This window comes from Ornithodoros turicata, chromosome 3 (assembly GCF_037126465.1).
Source record: "Ornithodoros turicata isolate Travis chromosome 3, ASM3712646v1, whole genome shotgun sequence".
In the NCBI taxonomy this organism is placed as follows: Eukaryota; Metazoa; Arthropoda; class Arachnida; order Ixodida; family Argasidae; genus Ornithodoros; species Ornithodoros turicata.
Genome location: NC_088203.1, coordinates 28,713,902 through 28,732,958, shown reverse-complemented (window position 1 = coordinate 28,732,958; position 19,057 = coordinate 28,713,902). Strand labels below are relative to the sequence as shown.

The 19,057-nt window shown below is 46.4% G+C and overlaps 1 protein-coding gene across 1 annotated transcript; it reads left to right on the top strand.

Moving 5' to 3' along the window:
• Positions 1-1,414: 1,414 nt before the first annotated feature.
• Positions 1,415-18,309, top strand: LOC135388345 (uncharacterized). Its single transcript, XM_064617847.1, has 3 exons — positions 1,415-1,633; positions 10,562-10,645; positions 17,994-18,309. The coding sequence occupies exons 1-3, from the start codon at positions 1,603-1,605 to the stop codon at positions 18,128-18,130; spliced, it is 252 nt and encodes an 83-aa protein (XP_064473917.1). The 5' UTR covers positions 1,415-1,602; the 3' UTR covers positions 18,131-18,309.
• Positions 18,310-19,057: the final 748 nt, after the last annotated feature.

Below are 19,057 nucleotides of genomic sequence, written 5' to 3'. Positions count from 1 at the left end.
CTAGAATGCGGAGTTCTAGCGCAATCGTGTTCGGGATGTTCGACATTCTCGACGTAGAAAGTGGTCACAGATGCCCACTGCCACTTTCGTTTTCGCCGGATTAGCAAGCGGAAGCTCGCGTATACATGCGCCCTCGACAGACGGCGCGGTGTGATGCAATTGTTGCAAGACTGTCGGTTTCCTACTAGGCCCCTGGACATGCAATCATGGAAAATTCGATTGAAGAGAAACTACAGCGATTTCAGCGTAGTTCTTTGATATTTCAACTTTGGAAGGTTCAAGCATTTCGCTGAACATAAAGTTTCGATAGGTTTACATTCATTTTTCGGTCTCTTTAACGTGGCTTCATTCTTTTATTCATGGCGTGACTTTCCGTTATGTAATTAACATGGCTCCAAACCCTGCCTCATTCGTCAAGCTGTCCATCAGGAGCCGCCACGCAAAATATTTTCGCTCTGCGGTGTATTACATACTGCGCAAACAAGTTTCCAAACACGGTGGGAGAGAGCAGCGGCGCGGATGGCTGACACGATCCTTGTCTGAAGTAGAAAAGTCCCCGTACCTTTTTTCTTTTTTGTTTCTTTCTCCTTAGCCTACGAGTTGTTTATACCTGTCTGAACCGTGCCGCTCTAAGTCACGAGTCACGTGCCCTGACATCGCGTTACGTCACGCAGTTCTTGGAGACGCTCTTTTCGCGAGTGGAGGGTCTTTTAAAGGTGCGCGGAACAGCAGCCTCGTGCGCGCTCTTTAGGCCACCTGCACTCGTCATTCTCTCGTAGGAGGTCACCTAAATATGTGCTGGAGGAGACCTATACATGTATACGCGTGACGTGTTGCGAATTTACGCGCAATTCACGCTTATTTATGGCGAATTCATTTGGTCACTTCATGGCAACACGTGCCTGGCGCTTGGAAATTGCTCGGAAATCGCCCGCGCTGGACCACGTGACCTTTGCCACCAGAACGTGAGCTGCTTGGATCACGCTAGGGGCATCGCGGTCACTCGTCTTCGGGTTTTGTCGTCTGCTAACCAACGTGAACATCGAGCGGCCAGCCAATCGCGCCAGCCTGTGCGGACCCTCGCCACCTTTGCTTGTGCGGATGTGACGACATCGGAGTTGGGCAACCCGTTACTAGGTCGTATCGAGACCGGGCGAAAAAAGTGCTAGCTGCCAAACTCCGAGCGTTCAGGAAGCGCCACGACAACATACGAGATTGCTTCGCTTTGACCCAGCGAACATGACTGCTCTTTCTCTGGCAAAAAAAAGTTGCCACGAAATGAGCACCCGAATTCGCTATCAGAAAACAAACCACAAGCAATGTGCTCGCCTTATATACCCCCTGAAACAAACAAGAGAGCCACATAAAACCGAAGCGCGAAGAACACCTATATCTCGGCGGGTCCGAAAGTCCAGCCTCTCGGGGCAACCGTCGGTAAACTGCTGATAACGGCATTCTCGAAAGAGAACGCAACAACGACCGTTAGCGCGGCCAGCCAACGCCTTTCGCTGTCCTCATAGTTGTTTCCGGTGCCGTCTGTCATTAGTGTCGTACACCGAAGGATTTGTGACTGGAAAGCCTCTGCGTTCCAACGTGTCAGGCATGGGTTACGCCGTAGCGTCCGTTATTCTAGGTAAGCTTGGGCAACGCCTTTAGGCCTCGTCTCTGTGCATTTTGAGATGTGCTTCGCCGTTATCAAACGTATAATTCATTCGTTGCTCGACTTGAACTCGTCATAGAGGGAAAGGAGCGAAAGGAGTAAGTAATTTATTTTGATTAAGGAACCGATTGTGAGGAGAAGTGGTGAACGAAACATTTGCTTACTAAAACACATATGTTTGCGGTGGTTTGTGACTCATACAAGCGAAATCATCGCCAGACCACACAGGATTCAGGGAACAGTGCCAGCGTGTGGTCCCTGTTGCTTTAGTCCCGCGTGATTTGTGGCTCATTTCACATAGTGTTAGTTCACGGAAAGCCTGAAAATTACACAGATCAATGAGCGAAGCAGTTCCACGAGGGAAACAATTCCATTCAGAAATACCAAGCTCCAGCGTGGAGTGTTTCTGAGCCCCAGCATCACTTACCTGTAACTATAATCTATGAGGGTGGCCAGCATGATCTGAGGTGAAATGGGGAAGCACTTGAGACCCGCGGTCCATCTGTTTTCATAGCACATTGCTTGATATGTACGCACGCTTAAAATGCCGTGACGGAAACACGAAAGCCGTTCCGGCGCGACGAACAAACCGAAAAAAAAAATAAAAGAAAAGAAAAAGAAAGAAACCGCGATTTATTGTCCGCACTTAAATTGTCTCTTGATAGCGTGGCTAATGGAATAATGATGGTGAATACACTTTTTCACCTCACGTCAACAGATATCTAGGCATTGGTATTTCTTACCTACCATATTAGATTTTAATAGTTGTTCATAGTGTTCATATCTAGTGCAGGAGCAAGAACCCACAGCGCACTTCGGAGTGGATGAGTAAATCACCTATACCGCCACGAATACCTTCGTTATCTTTTCCAATCCAATCCAATCCACCTTCGTTATCTTCCTTGATTGGAGTTTACAAATCTATTGTATACTGAACTGATGATTCGTACCGTTGGTTCGATAGTCTGCTCATGCGCGGTGAAAAGTAGTCTTAATGACTATTAAGTTTTATATCCGTTAATCGAGTTATCTATTTATTTATTTTCCAAGCTTGCCCACAAGGAGGAAAAGAAAAGACAAACGCACGCAGACGTACACAGACGACTGTTTAAACAGGCCCCCAGCCCCACTATTTCTCTTCTTTTTTTGTCAATCCCGGCACTATTGGCCATACGTCGAGCGGCGTTCTTCCTGGCTAGGGGGTCACAAGACCCCAAGTGGTCGAATTTATCCGCAATCCTACGCATGCAGCATGTTGTCACACCAATAGGCTGACTCACCTTACGTGAAAGTATACTCCCTATTATTATTATTGTTTCCTGACTAGTGTACGTGCGACATGCTCAACCATCTCCCAGTTATATTCTCGTTTCCGTTTCAACAATAACAACAACTTTATTTCAGTGATGATATGAGTGGGGAGTTTCATTGCAAGGGCCAATACTCTACTATCCCATTACTGGCGGTAATGTGGTGAAACGGAATACTGGTTCGCGCCACAGTGAGGACCCAAGTCCTACGGCATTTGAAAAATTTAAAAGTGCTTTCAGGGCAAAGCGTTGGGACAGGCTGGGTTTGGGTCTTTCAGTATTTTAGGGAAGGTGCATGTAGGTAAACGTGTCCAGAAAATCGAAAATTTGAAAATACCGCCCTTGTGTTCCCCGTGCTCGAAAGTATGTGCTCACAAAATACTAGCTCAAAATTCCGTTCCAAACAGCCGCCAGAATGGGATATCTCTTATCACGGAGATTTAAAAATGGCTTCCACCAGGGGTCTTCCTGTAATTTCGCGTCAGTTTATGGGGTTTCCTTTTCTCTGGCGCTTGTTTCGTGTTCTGCTGGCAACAACGCATCATCCTGTTTATCAATTCGCACAATTTACGGCAGGTGTCAGCAGTGGAGACTGATTGACACAGGAATGACATTCGGTCATGTTTGTGGTGCTATTGAGCGACGCTGGATAGTCTGTGCTTGCACTTTGCTTGGTTCGTTTGTAAGGCACGCCACGACAGACCCATGCATTTAGAAAAGTGAAGAAATCGCTTATAAAACGCATTTTCTCAAAGAAACAAGACAGTGGCAGCAGTGACACTTCTTGATCGGGTGTGTTCAATGAACCCACATGTTGAAAATAAGAAGGTGTCAGCAGCTGACTGTGCCTTAGAACTGTGAACTGAAATGGCATGACAGGACAGAGAGGCAAAGACCCTGCATCACAGTGGTGAAGAGTACCTCTATGGTGTATATTTGGATCTGTCATTGAACCTTTTTCTTCAATTTTCTCAATTCATGTTTAGGTACATTTATGTCATGAACCATTCACCGTGTGTGCTGAATTTTTAATTTTTTCTGTTCAGGCATTTTTGAAAACTCTTAGTAGTCCTCGAATAAGAAAATAACTTTCCAGGAAAACTGATGTTCCAAAATTTTGGTGCTCAGAAAAAGTGCTAAAAAAGAAAAACTGGTCAGTTTATTGATTACTGGTTAAATATCCTTGCATAAAAATCTGATAAAATATGTCTTTAATATCTGTCAGAGATCAATGACACACACAAAAAAAGACAAAAAATCGAAACATGTGTGAATATATAGTCCAGCATCTAGACAGTCCACGTGCATAGGATCAGCCAGGCAGCAGCAAAATAAAAGATCCATAAGGTGTTATACGCATGATGGTAAATTTGCTACGGAGTCTTACGTTTTCCAATATTGTTACTGTAACATGCTTGAGAATGACTAAATAATAAAGATTAAGACATAAAGAACACACAATGACAATACATAGCCAATATTTGAAGTCTTGTGAATATTGGGCCAATGTGGGGGTCCAGTATGTAGCTCATATTGATAGAATGTTGGGCACACTGGACCATTATCCCCAATAAACGACAATATTGGGCAAATCTTGGGAATAGAGGACCAATATTGAACCAGTTTGGGCGACGTCTAGTCAATATTCGGCAAAGCCTCTGTTCTGCTTGGGATGTGAGAGTTGAGCCTCCGGTCAAGTTAGTCTATCGTAGGAATGTATTTTGGGTTAAAATACGGTCAAGGCGGAGAGCTGGGCCAGTTGGTTAGACATGGCGAAAAACCTTGTCACGCTGCGGAGGTTCAGGGGTAATGTGTTGAAGATAACGGTTGTCGTAATTTGGAATAGCTTGCTCTGTACAGACAGGTGGCTAGTATTTAGGCAACCCCAGAGCCGTGCATGAAAAAAAAGTAGTCTGGCCATTAGGAGGAGCCCCAAAAAAGGGGACCGACCTGTCAATCAAACTCGTGCGCATTTCATTGGTTGCTGTTTTCTATATGAGGGCAGCCATGACACAAAAATTTCCCCATCATATGGAGGTGTTGCTTGGAACGGCGAAGCAGGGATTTTGTGACATAAAGTTTCGTAAAATTTCTTTCTGTGAGTGGATATCATCTTGTAATTACCTGCAAAAGCAACTTGAACTTCGCTTCGTCATCATTACGCGAAAATGATTTATTTCGTCGCTGACGTTAAGCCTAGTGAACACCGCGATCACAAGAAACTAGCACGAAAGACGCCACAGAAAAAAGAAAAAAAAAAAAAGAAGAAAAAGCATATTATCGAATTTCATTTCCATACTAAGCCCAGTTCTGGTTCCAACTGCTTATGTCACGTGATTAAAAGTTTATACCGGTAGCCGTCTCAGTACGAGAAGGGGGGGGGGATGTCTGAATCAGCTCGCCGTTGTTGACCACACAAAAGTGGGCATCGTCACGACTATAGCAAAAAAAAAAAAAAAAAAAAAGGATCGAAGGATATAGGAGGTAGGGTGCAGAGGGTGCGTGCGTACGTCGGGGAGTGCAAGGGGGCTAGATGGATCGGCGGGCAAGACACGTCTCCTGCACCTGTTTGTGGAAAGGGGTGGGTTTATATCGAATTAGCTTGCCGTTGTTGGCCGCACTCAAGTGGGCATCGTCACGACTATAGCCAAAAAAAGGGAGGGTGGAGAGGAGAGTTGACGATTTCAAAGTGAGGCATAGGCAGGATGACCGATAATGATGGGACGGAGGCACACTGTAGACGAGAGGTGCGCTAGAGTGGTCTTTCCGCGAGGCCCGTTTCTTGAAGAAAGCGCACGAGGCCGCGGGTTTTTGTAAGTCGTTCTGCATAAGAACCTTCGGGGAAGAGGACGCCCGTGAGTATGCCAGGGCTGGCGTGGGGAAGATGAGTTTCCCGCATAGTATGGTATGCACGGCATTCTGTCAGGATATGTGCGATGGTCTCCGGATGATTACAGTGACCGCAACTGGAGTCCTCCCTGCAGCCGATCTTGCGCAGTTGCGAGTTCGTGAACGCAGATCCCGTGCGTAACCGATGGAGCATTGTTTGCATAACACGGGGAAGATCTTTCGTGGGAAGAGAGGGTCGATGATTCTGCATGAATCATCGACCGTCGTTTGTGGAAGAAGCTCTGCAGTTCTGGATCTTCCAGGCATTTCTCCCTCAATCCTCGCTACTTGAATAAATGTGGCCTCAAAATCCATTGTTCTGGCATTTCTTAGGGATATCCGTTTCAATCCAAACGAACACAGTTTCCCCAACACGGTGGCACCCAGTAAATAAGATCCAACCATGACCTTGGATAACCCGTAATAATACCGAACTGTATGTCGACCGGTGATTGGCCGCACAGCTCAAAGAATTGGTGAAGCTTCAGGTATATGTACGGGACAGACTCTCCTTTTTGTACGTGGCTCTGGGCGTAATAGAACAGGAATATGAGACACGTATTCTGGTCGCTTAGCGGATACCTACTTTGTTGCTATATACACAAGTTAACAACAACAACAACAACGAGTTTATTTGGGGATGAAGCATGGGTAGTTTCATCGCCACAAGTTAAATAATCACAGCTGTCTCGCTAAACCGTAAAAATAATAATAATTATTATTATTCCTGCGGCGTCTGTAACGACGGCGATATGTATACAACTTCAATTGGATGAAGTACGCAGATCTGTTATGGGGTTCTAAGACATTCAGTGCGAAAATTCATTTTATATTTTTAGATTGCGGTTTTGTTTTCGCTTAGCCTCGATAATTCTCATGACCAGCGTAGTATTTATATCTAGATATGTAACACATTATATTCTGTTCAATAACGCGATAAACGATATAATAAGAAACACATATGTGAGGCAAGACCATTGTAGTGTATACTCTTTGCTTATTCAAGAAGGGAACATGCGACAGACACGGAGGAAACAACTCAGCAGAAAGGTCGTGAGAGCAAGTTAGCACTGTACAAGTACTGTGGACGGGAGCAGCGACAGCTCGTAAAAGCGCAGGCTATGAGTGCGTTTGAGACTACGTCGCATACTCTTAAGCCATCTAAACATGCAAGGAGCGTGACGTATACCTGTGTAGTAAAATGGCGAGATTCGTTGTATGGTACGCAGTACGCATTTGAGCACTCTTGATCACAGGAAATGACTAGAACAGATAAGAAAGCGCTCTCGAGGAAGAAATAGCTCTGATACAGAGACGTGCGTTATGCAAGAGCCATCGCCGTAACTGTGTGCTCTATAAAGGTGCTGCCTATTCTGCATTCATGGAAGTAAATCTACACCTGTAATTATTATATTATTCATGTACCTATGTACACTATAATGACACCTGCGTACAACATTTGCAAAGCGTAGTAAGTGTAAACAAAGACTGTCATTATACGTAGGGAGTGACTTTTTCGGGTTAAATGACTTTCTCAGATTCGGGAAAGGGGGGGTAAAAATCGGGCGCTATTTTTAAATATGCAATTCGGGGGAAATCGGGCGATAATTGTGCCTTCGGGTGTTATCGGGTGTTTTTGTTTCTCCTCTTGTCTATTACGTCCTTTCGTAATCTCTCTCTCTCTCTCTTTCTTTTTTGTTGCGGGATCGTGACCTTCCAGCGGTAATCCCCGAACGCATAGACAGTGTCGACACACAAGGGTGTATTGCTGGGAACGTAAGTGACCCATTCTTACATGTGTTACACGTGGCGACCTTTGTTCGTCTTCAGTGGAAACGTCATTTGAGGATTTTATAGTGACTGGAATTCGGGGAGAAATCGGGTTTTAGCCCGAATTGGTTGGAGGTCAGTTCGAGGGGGGGGGGGGGGGGGGGGACAACCGGGCGGGATAGGGTTTAACCGGAAAAAGTCACTCCCTAATATACGTTGTCAGACAGCGCTGAGACTCGCACTGGCTCAACGATCGTGCTATCGTTCTGCATTTATTAACGTACTTTTCATACCCTCTGGTCCGAAGGCTCTACAGATATTTCGGAGAACATATATATATATATATAATTCAACGTAATATGAATGATTTGTACATCATTGGAAGGACTAAGGGGTAGAAGGGGTGAGTGGAATTGGAGGAATTAGAATTAACTATGGAAAATTAAAATAAATAAATAATTGCATTCTTAGATGCACTAGACTGAGTTCTGGAAGACGGAGTTATCTTATGTGTCAGGCAGAGAAGAAAAAGAGGACGTGGCCCCGCTAGTTGTTGATGTCCGGCGATGTTAAATCCGGTAGTCCTGATTTTTTTTTTCTTATCTTGTTTATTTTCTTGAGGAATAGCAAACCGGCTCTTCGCATGGCTAACCTTTCCTTTCCCCCTTTTAATAATTTTTAATAATTTTTAATAAACATACCAACACTACAACAAGTAAGACAGTTCAAAACAGTCACAACATTGTTACGCTCCGGACTGCTACGCCTTTCGATTTAATAAACAATGAACGGTTGATTGTGGAGTCACGTTTGAGTCACGGTTGATTGTGGAACGAAACGTCATGTGTTCCCTAACTGTTTCAGTTGTGGTACCGCCGGTGTGCCTCTTGTTTTCGGAATAAAGACTATTCACAATGCATAGAACAATTTAGGCCCAACCCGTCCCAGGCCTGGAGCCGAACAGGTATCAGTGTCCCGAACGCGGCCCATGGGCCTCGGGCTAGCACGGCCAGTGTCAACTTCTAGCCTGCTAGTCTTTGGGATATCCATCAGCACAAGAGGCAGTGTTCTATATGCATACTGGTGTGTGGGGACCAGTATGTTGACTTGTTTGGAAATTATACTAAACGTCTCGTGTCGCCTGTGTTCATATGCCACATACGATGCATTTCTAAGAAACTTGCGCGTTTTCTGTCGTATTGTGCGAGATAATATTTTTGCAGCCTTCAGCATCGGATCGGTTAATATTACAGTGTTCGTCACATTTTTATATAGTATACGGTTATTGCATAATGCACGCGTTCCACTTCTCACCACAGTACTAAGCAAAAACGAATTATTTACCCGCGTGTCGAAGTTAACTAACTTAACTTCGAAGTTAACTAACTTCGACACGCGGGCAAATAAACCCTCTCACACACGTATACGTCAAGCTCTGACGTCAGACGAGAGAGAGGCATGGTTACTCCCATTGGTGGTCGGAGACACCCCGTGACCTCCCCCGTGCTGCACCACTTGCAGAGACGGCAGCAGTGATGTCCGAGCCTAATAAGCTTGAGTATTTTCACCGTGCTGGTTCTCTACACTGTTGTAGCAGAACTTCGCCACATTGCGCGTCCCTAAGCCGTCATCATTCCGAACGTCAATCGGTTTTCTTTCCTCTAATTTCTGGAAAGCGGGACGGGTCGTCCTATTCTGGACACTTTGCATTTGATATAATCTGTTCAAAAGAGGCTTACACTTAACAGCTCAACAAAGAGAATGATATCATTATCACTATCGGTCCGCTCGTACCGGTCTTATGTGGTGAAGTTTATGTGTTCACAGTGTAGATCTACAGACTTCATACAAATTTCATAGCACGTAGTGTGCGATGGCTCTCTGCATTTCGCAGTGACCTCCGTGTTCACTAACATATTGTGTGAATAAAGTCCTCCCTCCTTTATAATGGGGAATTCAAATAGTTTTATGATGCACACACATGAGCGTTAAGAGAAGGTCCTTCTGTCCTAAGGTCTACCTCGCGCAAGTGTAGATCCTGGGACATCTGCATGCAGTGGGAACTGTCGTTGCACTACGTATTGCCTACCAGCGCATCGTTGGAGGCCTATTTAACAACAAAAAAAAGTTATTAGTTGTTGTTCTAATGAAAACTTACCGCGATAGTCTCGTTCCACTGTCAGAGGCCGTCAGGCCCAGTGCCTATACCTCGAGCTTGAAGCGCCTCCAGGGGGCCGCTTCTTTCCGCTTTCTCGTCGCTCTGCACTACGGGATCTGTGGAACCTAGTGCGTTTTAAGATGCCCTCGCTTTAGCCGTCGAAGCACAATTAACCGCCTCGCCTTCCCTTGACATTCCTTTCATTCAGCATCCACTTGCGTCCTGAGTGAGCTTCAGTTGACAACTGTGGAGCCATTGTTGTTTAGTTGATGGTATAAATCGTTAAGCCATATTACGGCGTCGCTTATTGGGCCTCTGGAAGCGGGGTAGCGACCGCACCTCCTGACTGCATTCCATCGTGATGCGTCTGCACTAAAATGTCCAAAGCTCTGGTAAGCCGTTGAACGGCTTACAAGAGCTCTAGACATTTTAATGCATGCGAATGATGATGGAATGTGGTCAGGAGATGCGGTCGCTTCTCCGCTTCCAGGATCAACAGAACGGCAGGCCTTTTGTCATGCTTAGTTATTATCGATCAGGCGGTGCTCGTGCTGGATATCTATGACAATCGACTGCTCTAGATCGCCTCAAATTGGCCGACGCCTGCATTCTAGGTGCACGAGGCCACGGCGTGACAGAGGACGTCGTCTCCGCTTCAAATGAGACGCTATAGCACGGATAACCCGTGGGTAGAAATGTAGAGAGCGTTAAGCTGCTTAAGTCAGGGCTAGAACGTTGATTAAAGTCATGATAATATGTTCCTCTTTCATTTAGGTCTTCTCGCAAGCGTATCTCAGGTACATTGCCAAGGAGCTGGGGGATATGACTTCAACGCCCAGAGTCAGGGAGAACACTCAGGTATGCTCTGTTCCTATTCAAATGGCGTGCAGCATGCAGGGTCCATACACATGTAGCCTGTATTTTCGCAGCCCCTACGCATATGCGTGTGATGCGTCAATGTGTAAGTTGGAGACAGTTGAAGAGCACAAATACCTTAGGTTATTATTCGCAAAAGACTTGCGTTGGAACAAGCACATCACAATGGTAACAGCTAGGGCACATCAAAAGATCTGGTGTCTCAAAAGAACCCTCCGCCACGCGACGCAAGATACACAAGTTAATTAATGAAAGTTAATTAGGACATTGCCTATGGACTTTGCTAATGCCCTCCTAGGGAGGGCCCTTCAGCATATGCTATATTGCAATTGATTTCATCTTAGAAAAATTGTTATATATATTTTTAAAAAATCTGTATACACTTAGCTGGGACATCCTGTATATATTACTATATATTACTATTATATATTTAGTCCCTAGAGTCCCAAGTAGGACGAAACAGCTGTACTCGGCTGGGAGTGCACGATCAAATTGTGAACATATATATATACTCATGGAACGATGCGACAGCACCAGAGGACACGTGTTTCGCCGTGTTTGCGGCTCGTCAGCTCTGGGTAACAATTCCGAACGATGCGCAGCTACCCAGAGCTGACGAGCCGCAAACACGGCGAAACACGTGTCCTTTGGTGCTGTCGCATCGTTCCATGAGTATCTGTTTCCCTGCGTGCAGCCATAGAAGCCATCTTAATCTGTAATTTTGAATTTCAAACACGTCTAGTGTTATTTACTTGTCTCTTTAATGTCATTTTCCCGCTGATTATATATATATATATATATATATATATATATATATATATGTTTACTGATCGAGCGTGCCACAATCCCAGCTGTGGACGGCCGTTTCGAGCTTCTTGGCTCTTATCGGCACAGCGTAGGGATGTGACACGCTCTTGGGTCGGCACCCACTTGTCGGCCGTCCACAGCTGGGATTGTGGCACGCTCGATCAGTAAACATATGCCTCACGTGCAGCCATGGAGCATTTGCTCATTTTTATATTTGTATCTGTACTTACTGGCTTTGCACTGCGGCCTCAAGAGGTGTTGCTAACACCCTGAAACACTGATGTCTTGCAGAGACACAGTGTTTGTGCCGACCCAAGAGCGTGTCACATCCCTACGCTGTGCCGATGAGAGCCAAGAAGCTCGAAACGGCCGTCCACAGCTGGGATTGTGGCACGCTCGATCAGTAAACATATGCCTCACGTGCAGCCATGGAGCATTTGCTCATTTTTATATTTGTATCTGTACTTACTGGCTTTGCACTGGGGCCTCCAGAGGTGTTGCTAACACCCTGGAACATTGATGTCTTGCAGAGACACAGTGTTTGTGCCGACACAAGAGCGTGTCACATCCCTACGCTGTGCCGATGAGAGCCAAGAAGCTCGAAACGGCCGTCCACAGCTGGGATTGTGGCACGCTCGATCAGTAAACATATGCCTCACGTGCAGCCATGGAGCATCTGCTCATTTTTATATTTGTATCTGTACTTACTGGCTTTGCACTGCGGCCTCCAGAAGTGTTGCTAACACCCTGGAACATTGATGTCTTGCAGAGACACAGTGTTTGTGCCGACACAAGAGCGTGTCACATCCCTACGCTGTGCCGATGAGAGCCAAGAAGCTCGAAACGGCCGTCCACAGCTGGGATTGTGGCACGCTCGATCAGTAAATATATGCCTCACGTGCAGCCATGGAGCATTTGCTCATTTTTATATTTGTATCTGTACTTACTGGCTTTGCACTGCGGCCTCAAGAGGTGTTGCTAACACCCTGAAACACTGATGTCTTGCAGAGACACAGTGTTTGTGCCGACCCAAGAGCGTGTCACATCCCTACGCTGTGCCGATGAGAGCCAAGAAGCTCGAAACGGCCGTCCACAGCTGGGATTGTGGCACGCTCGATCAGTAAACATATGCCTCACGTGCAGCCATGGAGCATTTGCTCATTTTTATATTTGTATCTGTACTTACTGGCTTTGCACTGGGGCCTCCAGAGGTGTTGCTAACACCCTGGAACATTGATGTCTTGCAGAGACACAGTGTTTGTGCCGACACAAGAGCGTGTCACATCCCTACGCTGTGCCGATGAGAGCCAAGAAGCTCGAAACGGCCGTCCACAGCTGGGATTGTGGCACGCTCGATCAGTAAACATATGCCTCACGTGCAGCCATGGAGCATTTGCTCATTTTTATATTTGTATCTGTACTTACTGGCTTTGCACTGCGGCCTCCAGAAGTGTTGCTAACACCCTGGAACATTGATGTCTTGCAGAGACACAGTGTTTGTGCCGACACAAGAGCGTGTCACATCCCTACGCTGTGCCGATGAGAGCCAAGAAGCTCGAAACGGCCGTCCACAGCTGGGATTGTGGCACGCTCGATCAGTAAATATATGCCTCACGTGCAGCCATGGAGCATTTGCTCATTTTTATATTTGTATATATATATATATATATATAGATACTCATTGAACGATGCGACAGCACCACAGGACACGTGTTTCGCCGTGTTTGCGGCTCGTCGGCCCTGGGTGGCTGCGCATCGTTCGGGATTGGCAAACCAGGGGTCACTCAGCGAGCAATATACACCTGGGAGGGTGACTGAGCGCTCCTCAATGCCACAGTGCAAGCCAGTGAATTATAAAGAGGGGGGAAAAGCCATTAAAAAAATAAGTAAATGATGCTAGACGTGTTTGAAATTCAAACTTACAGATTAAAATGGCTTCTATGGCTGCACGTAGAGAAACAGATACTCATTGAACGATGCGACAGCACCAGAGGACACGTGTTTCGCCGTGTTTGAGGGCCGACGAGCCGCAAACACGGCGAAACACGTGACACGATATGTCGACTTGTCACCTACGCAGCGGGAGGCCTTGTTGCCTTAGGTATATCCGGCTCCGCTAGCGTCCCCCCAAACCACAGAAATCTTAAGGAGTATGCTAGAAGGAAACCTCCGAAACTGGGACGTACGGGCGAGGGGAGCGCCATATTGAATCAGCTACTGTTGCCGCGGCGCATGCAAACAAAGGAATCCAGTAAGCATACAGCAAACAGAACGCCAAAAATGTTTTTGGAACAGTAACACACCGCCCACAGAACCCATGAAACTGTAAGATATATGAAAACGCATACACACACACACACGAAGAAACAGACACGACACGGACGCCACATGGGGACGCCGTCTCCGCCGCTGCCGCTGCCTCAACCAGCCTTGACTACAAGCCTGGATAGGGGCGGACACTGACAAAATATGTAGACGACGGAAGCAGAGGAGCAACCGAGCAAGTGTTGTGACAGTTTTTGGAACTCTGGCTGCTTTCACGGGCTAGAAATACACGACGTTTCCTCGGCTGATTCAATATGGCTGCCTCCGAGCGCATACATTGAGAGAGGGAAGAGCCCCGTTCAAGTGCTTTGCTCTCCTCCGATCCTCCTCCCCAGCTTTCCTTCCAGCCTCTCTCCGTAAGATTTCTATGCCCCAAACATACCTAGAGTCAAGGGAGAAACCTGTCTTTATTCATTTGGAACAAATTGCACTCCGGCTTATAGATAAGATCGCTCTATCGGAGATCCGGGGTAGCTTCCTGACCTACCTGGGTAGTTTCATTTTAAATCGAACAACGTGTGAAAGTCGTTTTTTTAATTCGCCTAGAAAAAATATATGTTAGAGGACAGTTCAAACGACGCAAATCGTGCCATTTGCGACGCTCGTGCGTGGAGTAGTTTCCGCGTAGGAGAGGGGGAAAGTCGGAGGCTGCTTGGGCGCGCTTTCTTCTGGACCGACTTTGACGGGATCTAGCACCGCTGACTTTATGTCTAGGAACTGGAGGATTTTTGTGATTATAGGCTGCACCATAGGCACTGTCGACAGCCACCCAGAGAACTCTGAGAGCCACAGATTTTCTGTTAAAAAATGCCAAACTTGGCGTAAACGTTCAAAAAGGCCAAACTTTGTTACCAATTCATGACAGAACGTCTGAGAACGTCGAGCTTAGTGCCATTCGATTGGACGTTGAAAGCGCTTTGGATAAAGATCTCTACGAAGCGCTTCGTTTCTTCTCACTGCTTTGTCGGTATGTTCGTCGAACTGGGGCTTCTCGTCAAGGGCGCACGAGGCAACTCATGTACTCTCCCACGGTTTGAATGAGCCTGACGGAACTGGGAGACCATTGGGTAAACGTAAAGTGATGCTCCGGGGACACTACAACAAGCTCGCGCAGTGTGGTCATTGATTTCTCTGTCAGCGGGACACATGTAGCAAAGAAGAGGTTGAAGGTCGCGTGCTCGTGGGTGGGTCGCGCAAGGCCGCAGCCTCGTGCACCCTGCCTGAAAAAACAAATCGCTGCGCGTCTCTCAGGCAAAAATAAAATATTGTCTCACTTGGCGTCTACAGTAGAGACATGACGCCACCTTTTCAAAAATAATCAAGGAAATCGAAGATGGCATTTTTGAGAATACTGAGATGCAACATTGGCAATTTTCGCCTATCATGTGTGATTCTCAAGCTAATAACACAGAAACCACTGGGCTGAGAAAAATGAGCTTTATACAGCACGAAAGCTATTTCAATGTCCTTTCGAATGGCACTAAGCTGGATGTTCTCAGAGGTTCCGTCATGAAGCAAATTGGTAACAAAGTTTGGTCTTTTTGAACGTTTACGCCAAGTTTGACATTTTTTAACAGAAAATCTGTGGCCCTCAGAGTTCCGTAGGTGGCTGTCGACAGTATCTATGATGCAGCCCATAATCACAAAAAACCTCCAGTTCCTAGGCAAAAAATGAGCGGTGCTAGATCCCAGTCAAAATCGGTCCAGAAGAAAGCGCGTTCAAGCAGCCTCAGACTTTCCACCTCTCCCACGCGGAAACTACTCCACGCACGAGCGTCGCCCGTGGCGCGATTTGCGTCGTTTGAGCTGTCCTCTAACATATATTTTTTTCTGGCCGAATTAAAAAATACGACTTTCACACGTTGTTCTATTTAAAATGAAACTACCCAGCCTGCAAAACAGCACTATAGCGCAACTCTTCGTCAACTGCCGTATCGTACCGTGACCGTATACTCCTCCACACCTTCCCCGGGCCAGTAAGTATGGCCCGTCTCCATCCCTATCCTAAAAAAGAGGGGACGATATCAAACCCACTCGAAGCCGAAGCTGCTGCGGAGGACCTTATTAGCGACGTGTACTCCCAGCACACGCTGGTATTCACCGGTGCCTCCGTTGAGCATAGCCCCAAAAATGCCACCTGCGCCTACTACGTTTTAAGTCTCAACCCATCCTCTCAAGGGATGCGATCGATACTTAGGACCGCAAAGATATATTTACAACGCTAACGTTGTACATGAAACACATTTTCGTCAACGCCGATGACCATACACTGTTAAAAAAAAGGGGTGTCGAAGTAGCTTGCCGTTGCTGGCCGCACTGAAGTGGGCACCGTCACGACAGAATTTCACCACATATGGGACGTATTATGCATGTCCCAGATAGGTTCCTCCTCGTGTTTTGAACAAATCAGGACAGATAATGGTATCATTCGGAATGGTGGTTGGCTAGAAACGTGCTCTGTGGTGAAGTTCTGTTTTAACGGTGTAGGCTCACGGGCTGCGGGCTGGCAGAGAGAGCTCTTTAGCGCTCTCCCTGCGACGAGTACCACGTGGACACCTGTTGCCATAGCGATGGGAGGAGTCAACGCAAACTTTCAAATCTGACGCGTGGATATGAGCACGCCGCTGATCATACAACACTCTTAGAAATGAACTTCGCCGCATAGCACGCACTTAGCCAACCGTAATCTGTAACGATATCGTTATCTGCCCGGATTTGTTGAAAACGGGAGACGTCCGCCTTTTTTGTGACAATTATGAACAGCATAAGTGTCACAAAAAAAGGCGTACGCCTCCCGTTTCCAACAAATCAGGGCAGATAACGCTATCATTCGAGATTATGGTTGGCTAGGAGCGTGCTATGCGGTGAAGTTTATTTTTAAGAGTGAACGACCTTCCGCACAGCACAGGCGAGGGCGGAGCAAGAGGAGCTTGCGAAGCTACGAAATGGTGAAGAACCCGACCCAGGGCATAGTACACATGATACTGAGTGTAACACCCATGCCACACGTCCAGACTTCTATGATAATTGAAACAAATGGCCACTGAACGTACAGCCATCAAACGTGTAACCTGTGAACCTGTCAGGGAGCATTGAATCCAATGCTCTTTGAGAAGTTGACCCGCCATACGCTAGGTGGTGCTACGCGCATGTTCACTGGCCATTGGTTTGCACTCTAAAAACTTAACTTCACCGCATAGCACGCTCTGCGACAAACTTTGCCACGAATGATAGGGTTATCACTTCTGATTCGAAGAGAGAGGGGCGACTTTTTGTGTCAATTTGTACACGATAATTGACACAAAAAGGCGTACGCTTCCCTCTCACCTCGAATCAGGAGCGATAGCTTGTCATTCGTGGCAATGCACTCTTAAAAATGAACTTCACCGCATAGCACGCTCCTAGCCAACCATCATCTCAAATGATATCGTTATGCCCTGATTTGTCGAAAACGGGAGGCGTACGCCTTTTTTGTGACACTTATGCTGTTCATAATTGTCACAAAAAGGCGTACGCCTACCGTTTTCGACAGATCAGGGCAGATAACGATATAATTTGAGATGATGGTTGGCTAGGAGCATGCTATGCGGTGAAGTTCATTTTTAAGAGTGTGGTTGGTGCACAATGTGCTATGTGGTGAAGTTCAGTTTTTAGAGTGTCTGAGGAGGGTAAGAAGCGTCCATGAGGTGCGTCCTCCTCACGTGCGCTGATGCATGCACTGTTAGAAAAGCCGAGAAAAAGTAATAGCAGGAGACAGTTTTGTGGGAGTGTTCGTCGTTAGAGACGATCATAATTAAGGTAACTGTTGATACAGCAGCACAGAAATTCAATATGAAGTTTTAGTATAGGCTGGAGGGACGCAATCAACAACAATGATACGAGTGAGAAAGCTGTCAAATCCATGTTCAGCAATGCGATGACTGCCACATTTCAAAATTGGGGCACGACTCGCTTACCATGTTATCATGGAACTATTTTCGCGGGCATCCTTCAGATCTACTAGAAGTCCCTACTGTCGCCACGGACGCACTTCTATCTTGAAGTCTTTGTGCTCTCTGGAAACAAGTTGCCAGCAGCAGAAAGCAACTGTGCAACTTTTGCAGACGTTGCATTTACTGTGTTACGTGGCTCTCAGAGTCAAAGCTTGTGTACGTTTACGTCGCTCTGTCTCTAACTGCACTTTCATTTCATCTGCCAGGTCAACTGTCTCCACTGCAAGTAGCTGGAGTGTCTATGGTCGTGGTGGCCTGCTTGGGGGCAACAGCGGTTGCTGCTTTCTTCTGCTACTATGTCTACCGCAAGAAGAATGACGTCATAACAATGCCACGCTACTGATCCCTGCTGATGGCCAAACGGCGTCTTTCTCCTTTTTGTACATACTCCTTCGTGCCACCAGGTTTCGAACGCATACTGTTCCGTCCAGGCGCCACACGTTACTCACATCCACGCCGCCTCATCAGCGCTTTTTGCACTCTTTGACTTTGCGACAATAAAACGAGCCATTCATGCGAGAGCATCAGTTTTTCAAGGTTTTACTTGCCGTTTGACTCAGTCTAGCCTCTAAATTAGTTCAGGGGTTTCTCTCATAGCGTACAATCTTGCACGGTGCAGCATATCAAAGATTCCAATACATGTGCATGCACCAAGCCTCAAGTCTAGTCGGGAGGAAGACCAAAAGGCATGGACAATACAAGCAGCCAATGGCGTATCTAGGAAGAATGCTGTCTTAGAATATCAACTTTACCGCAATGAATGCTCCTAGCCAACTATCATCTCGAACGATATCGTTATCTGCCCTGATTCGTTGAAAACGGGAAGCGTACGCCTTTTTGAGAATATTATAAACTGCGTAAGTGTCACAAAAAAGCGTACGCCTCGCGTTTCCAACAAATCGGGGCACACTGTTAAAACAGAACTTCACCACATAGCACATTCTTAGCCAAACATCATTCCGAATGATATCATTTTGTGTCCGGATTTGTTCAAAACAGGGGGAGGAGCCTACCTGGGACATGAATAATATGTCCTAGTTAGGCCCCTCCTCCCATTTTCAACAAATCAGGACACAAAATGAGATTCGGAATGATGGTTGGCTAAAGGCGTGCTGTGTGGTAAGTTCTGTTTTAACAGTGCGGATAACGATATCATTCGAGATGATGGTGTGCTAGGAGCGTGCTATGCGGTGAAGCTCATTTTCAAGAGTGTGGTTTCCACGGCAAGCAGTGAAGTTGAACCCCTGTTAAAGGATCAGACACTAATTAG

What these genes read in the sequence shown, in the direction of transcription:
- LOC135388345 (XM_064617847.1), top strand. Translation starts at nt 1,603, where the DNA reads ATGGGTTACGCCGTAGCGTCCGTTATTCTAG. An exon ending in CGTAGCGTCCGTTATTCTAG is followed by an intron (nt 1,634 to 10,561) that starts GTAAGCTTGGGC and finishes TCTTTCATTTAG; the next exon opens with GTCTTCTCGCAAGCGTATCT. An exon ending in GAGTCAGGGAGAACACTCAG is followed by an intron (nt 10,646 to 17,993) that starts GTATGCTCTGTT and finishes TTCATCTGCCAG; the next exon opens with GTCAACTGTCTCCACTGCAA.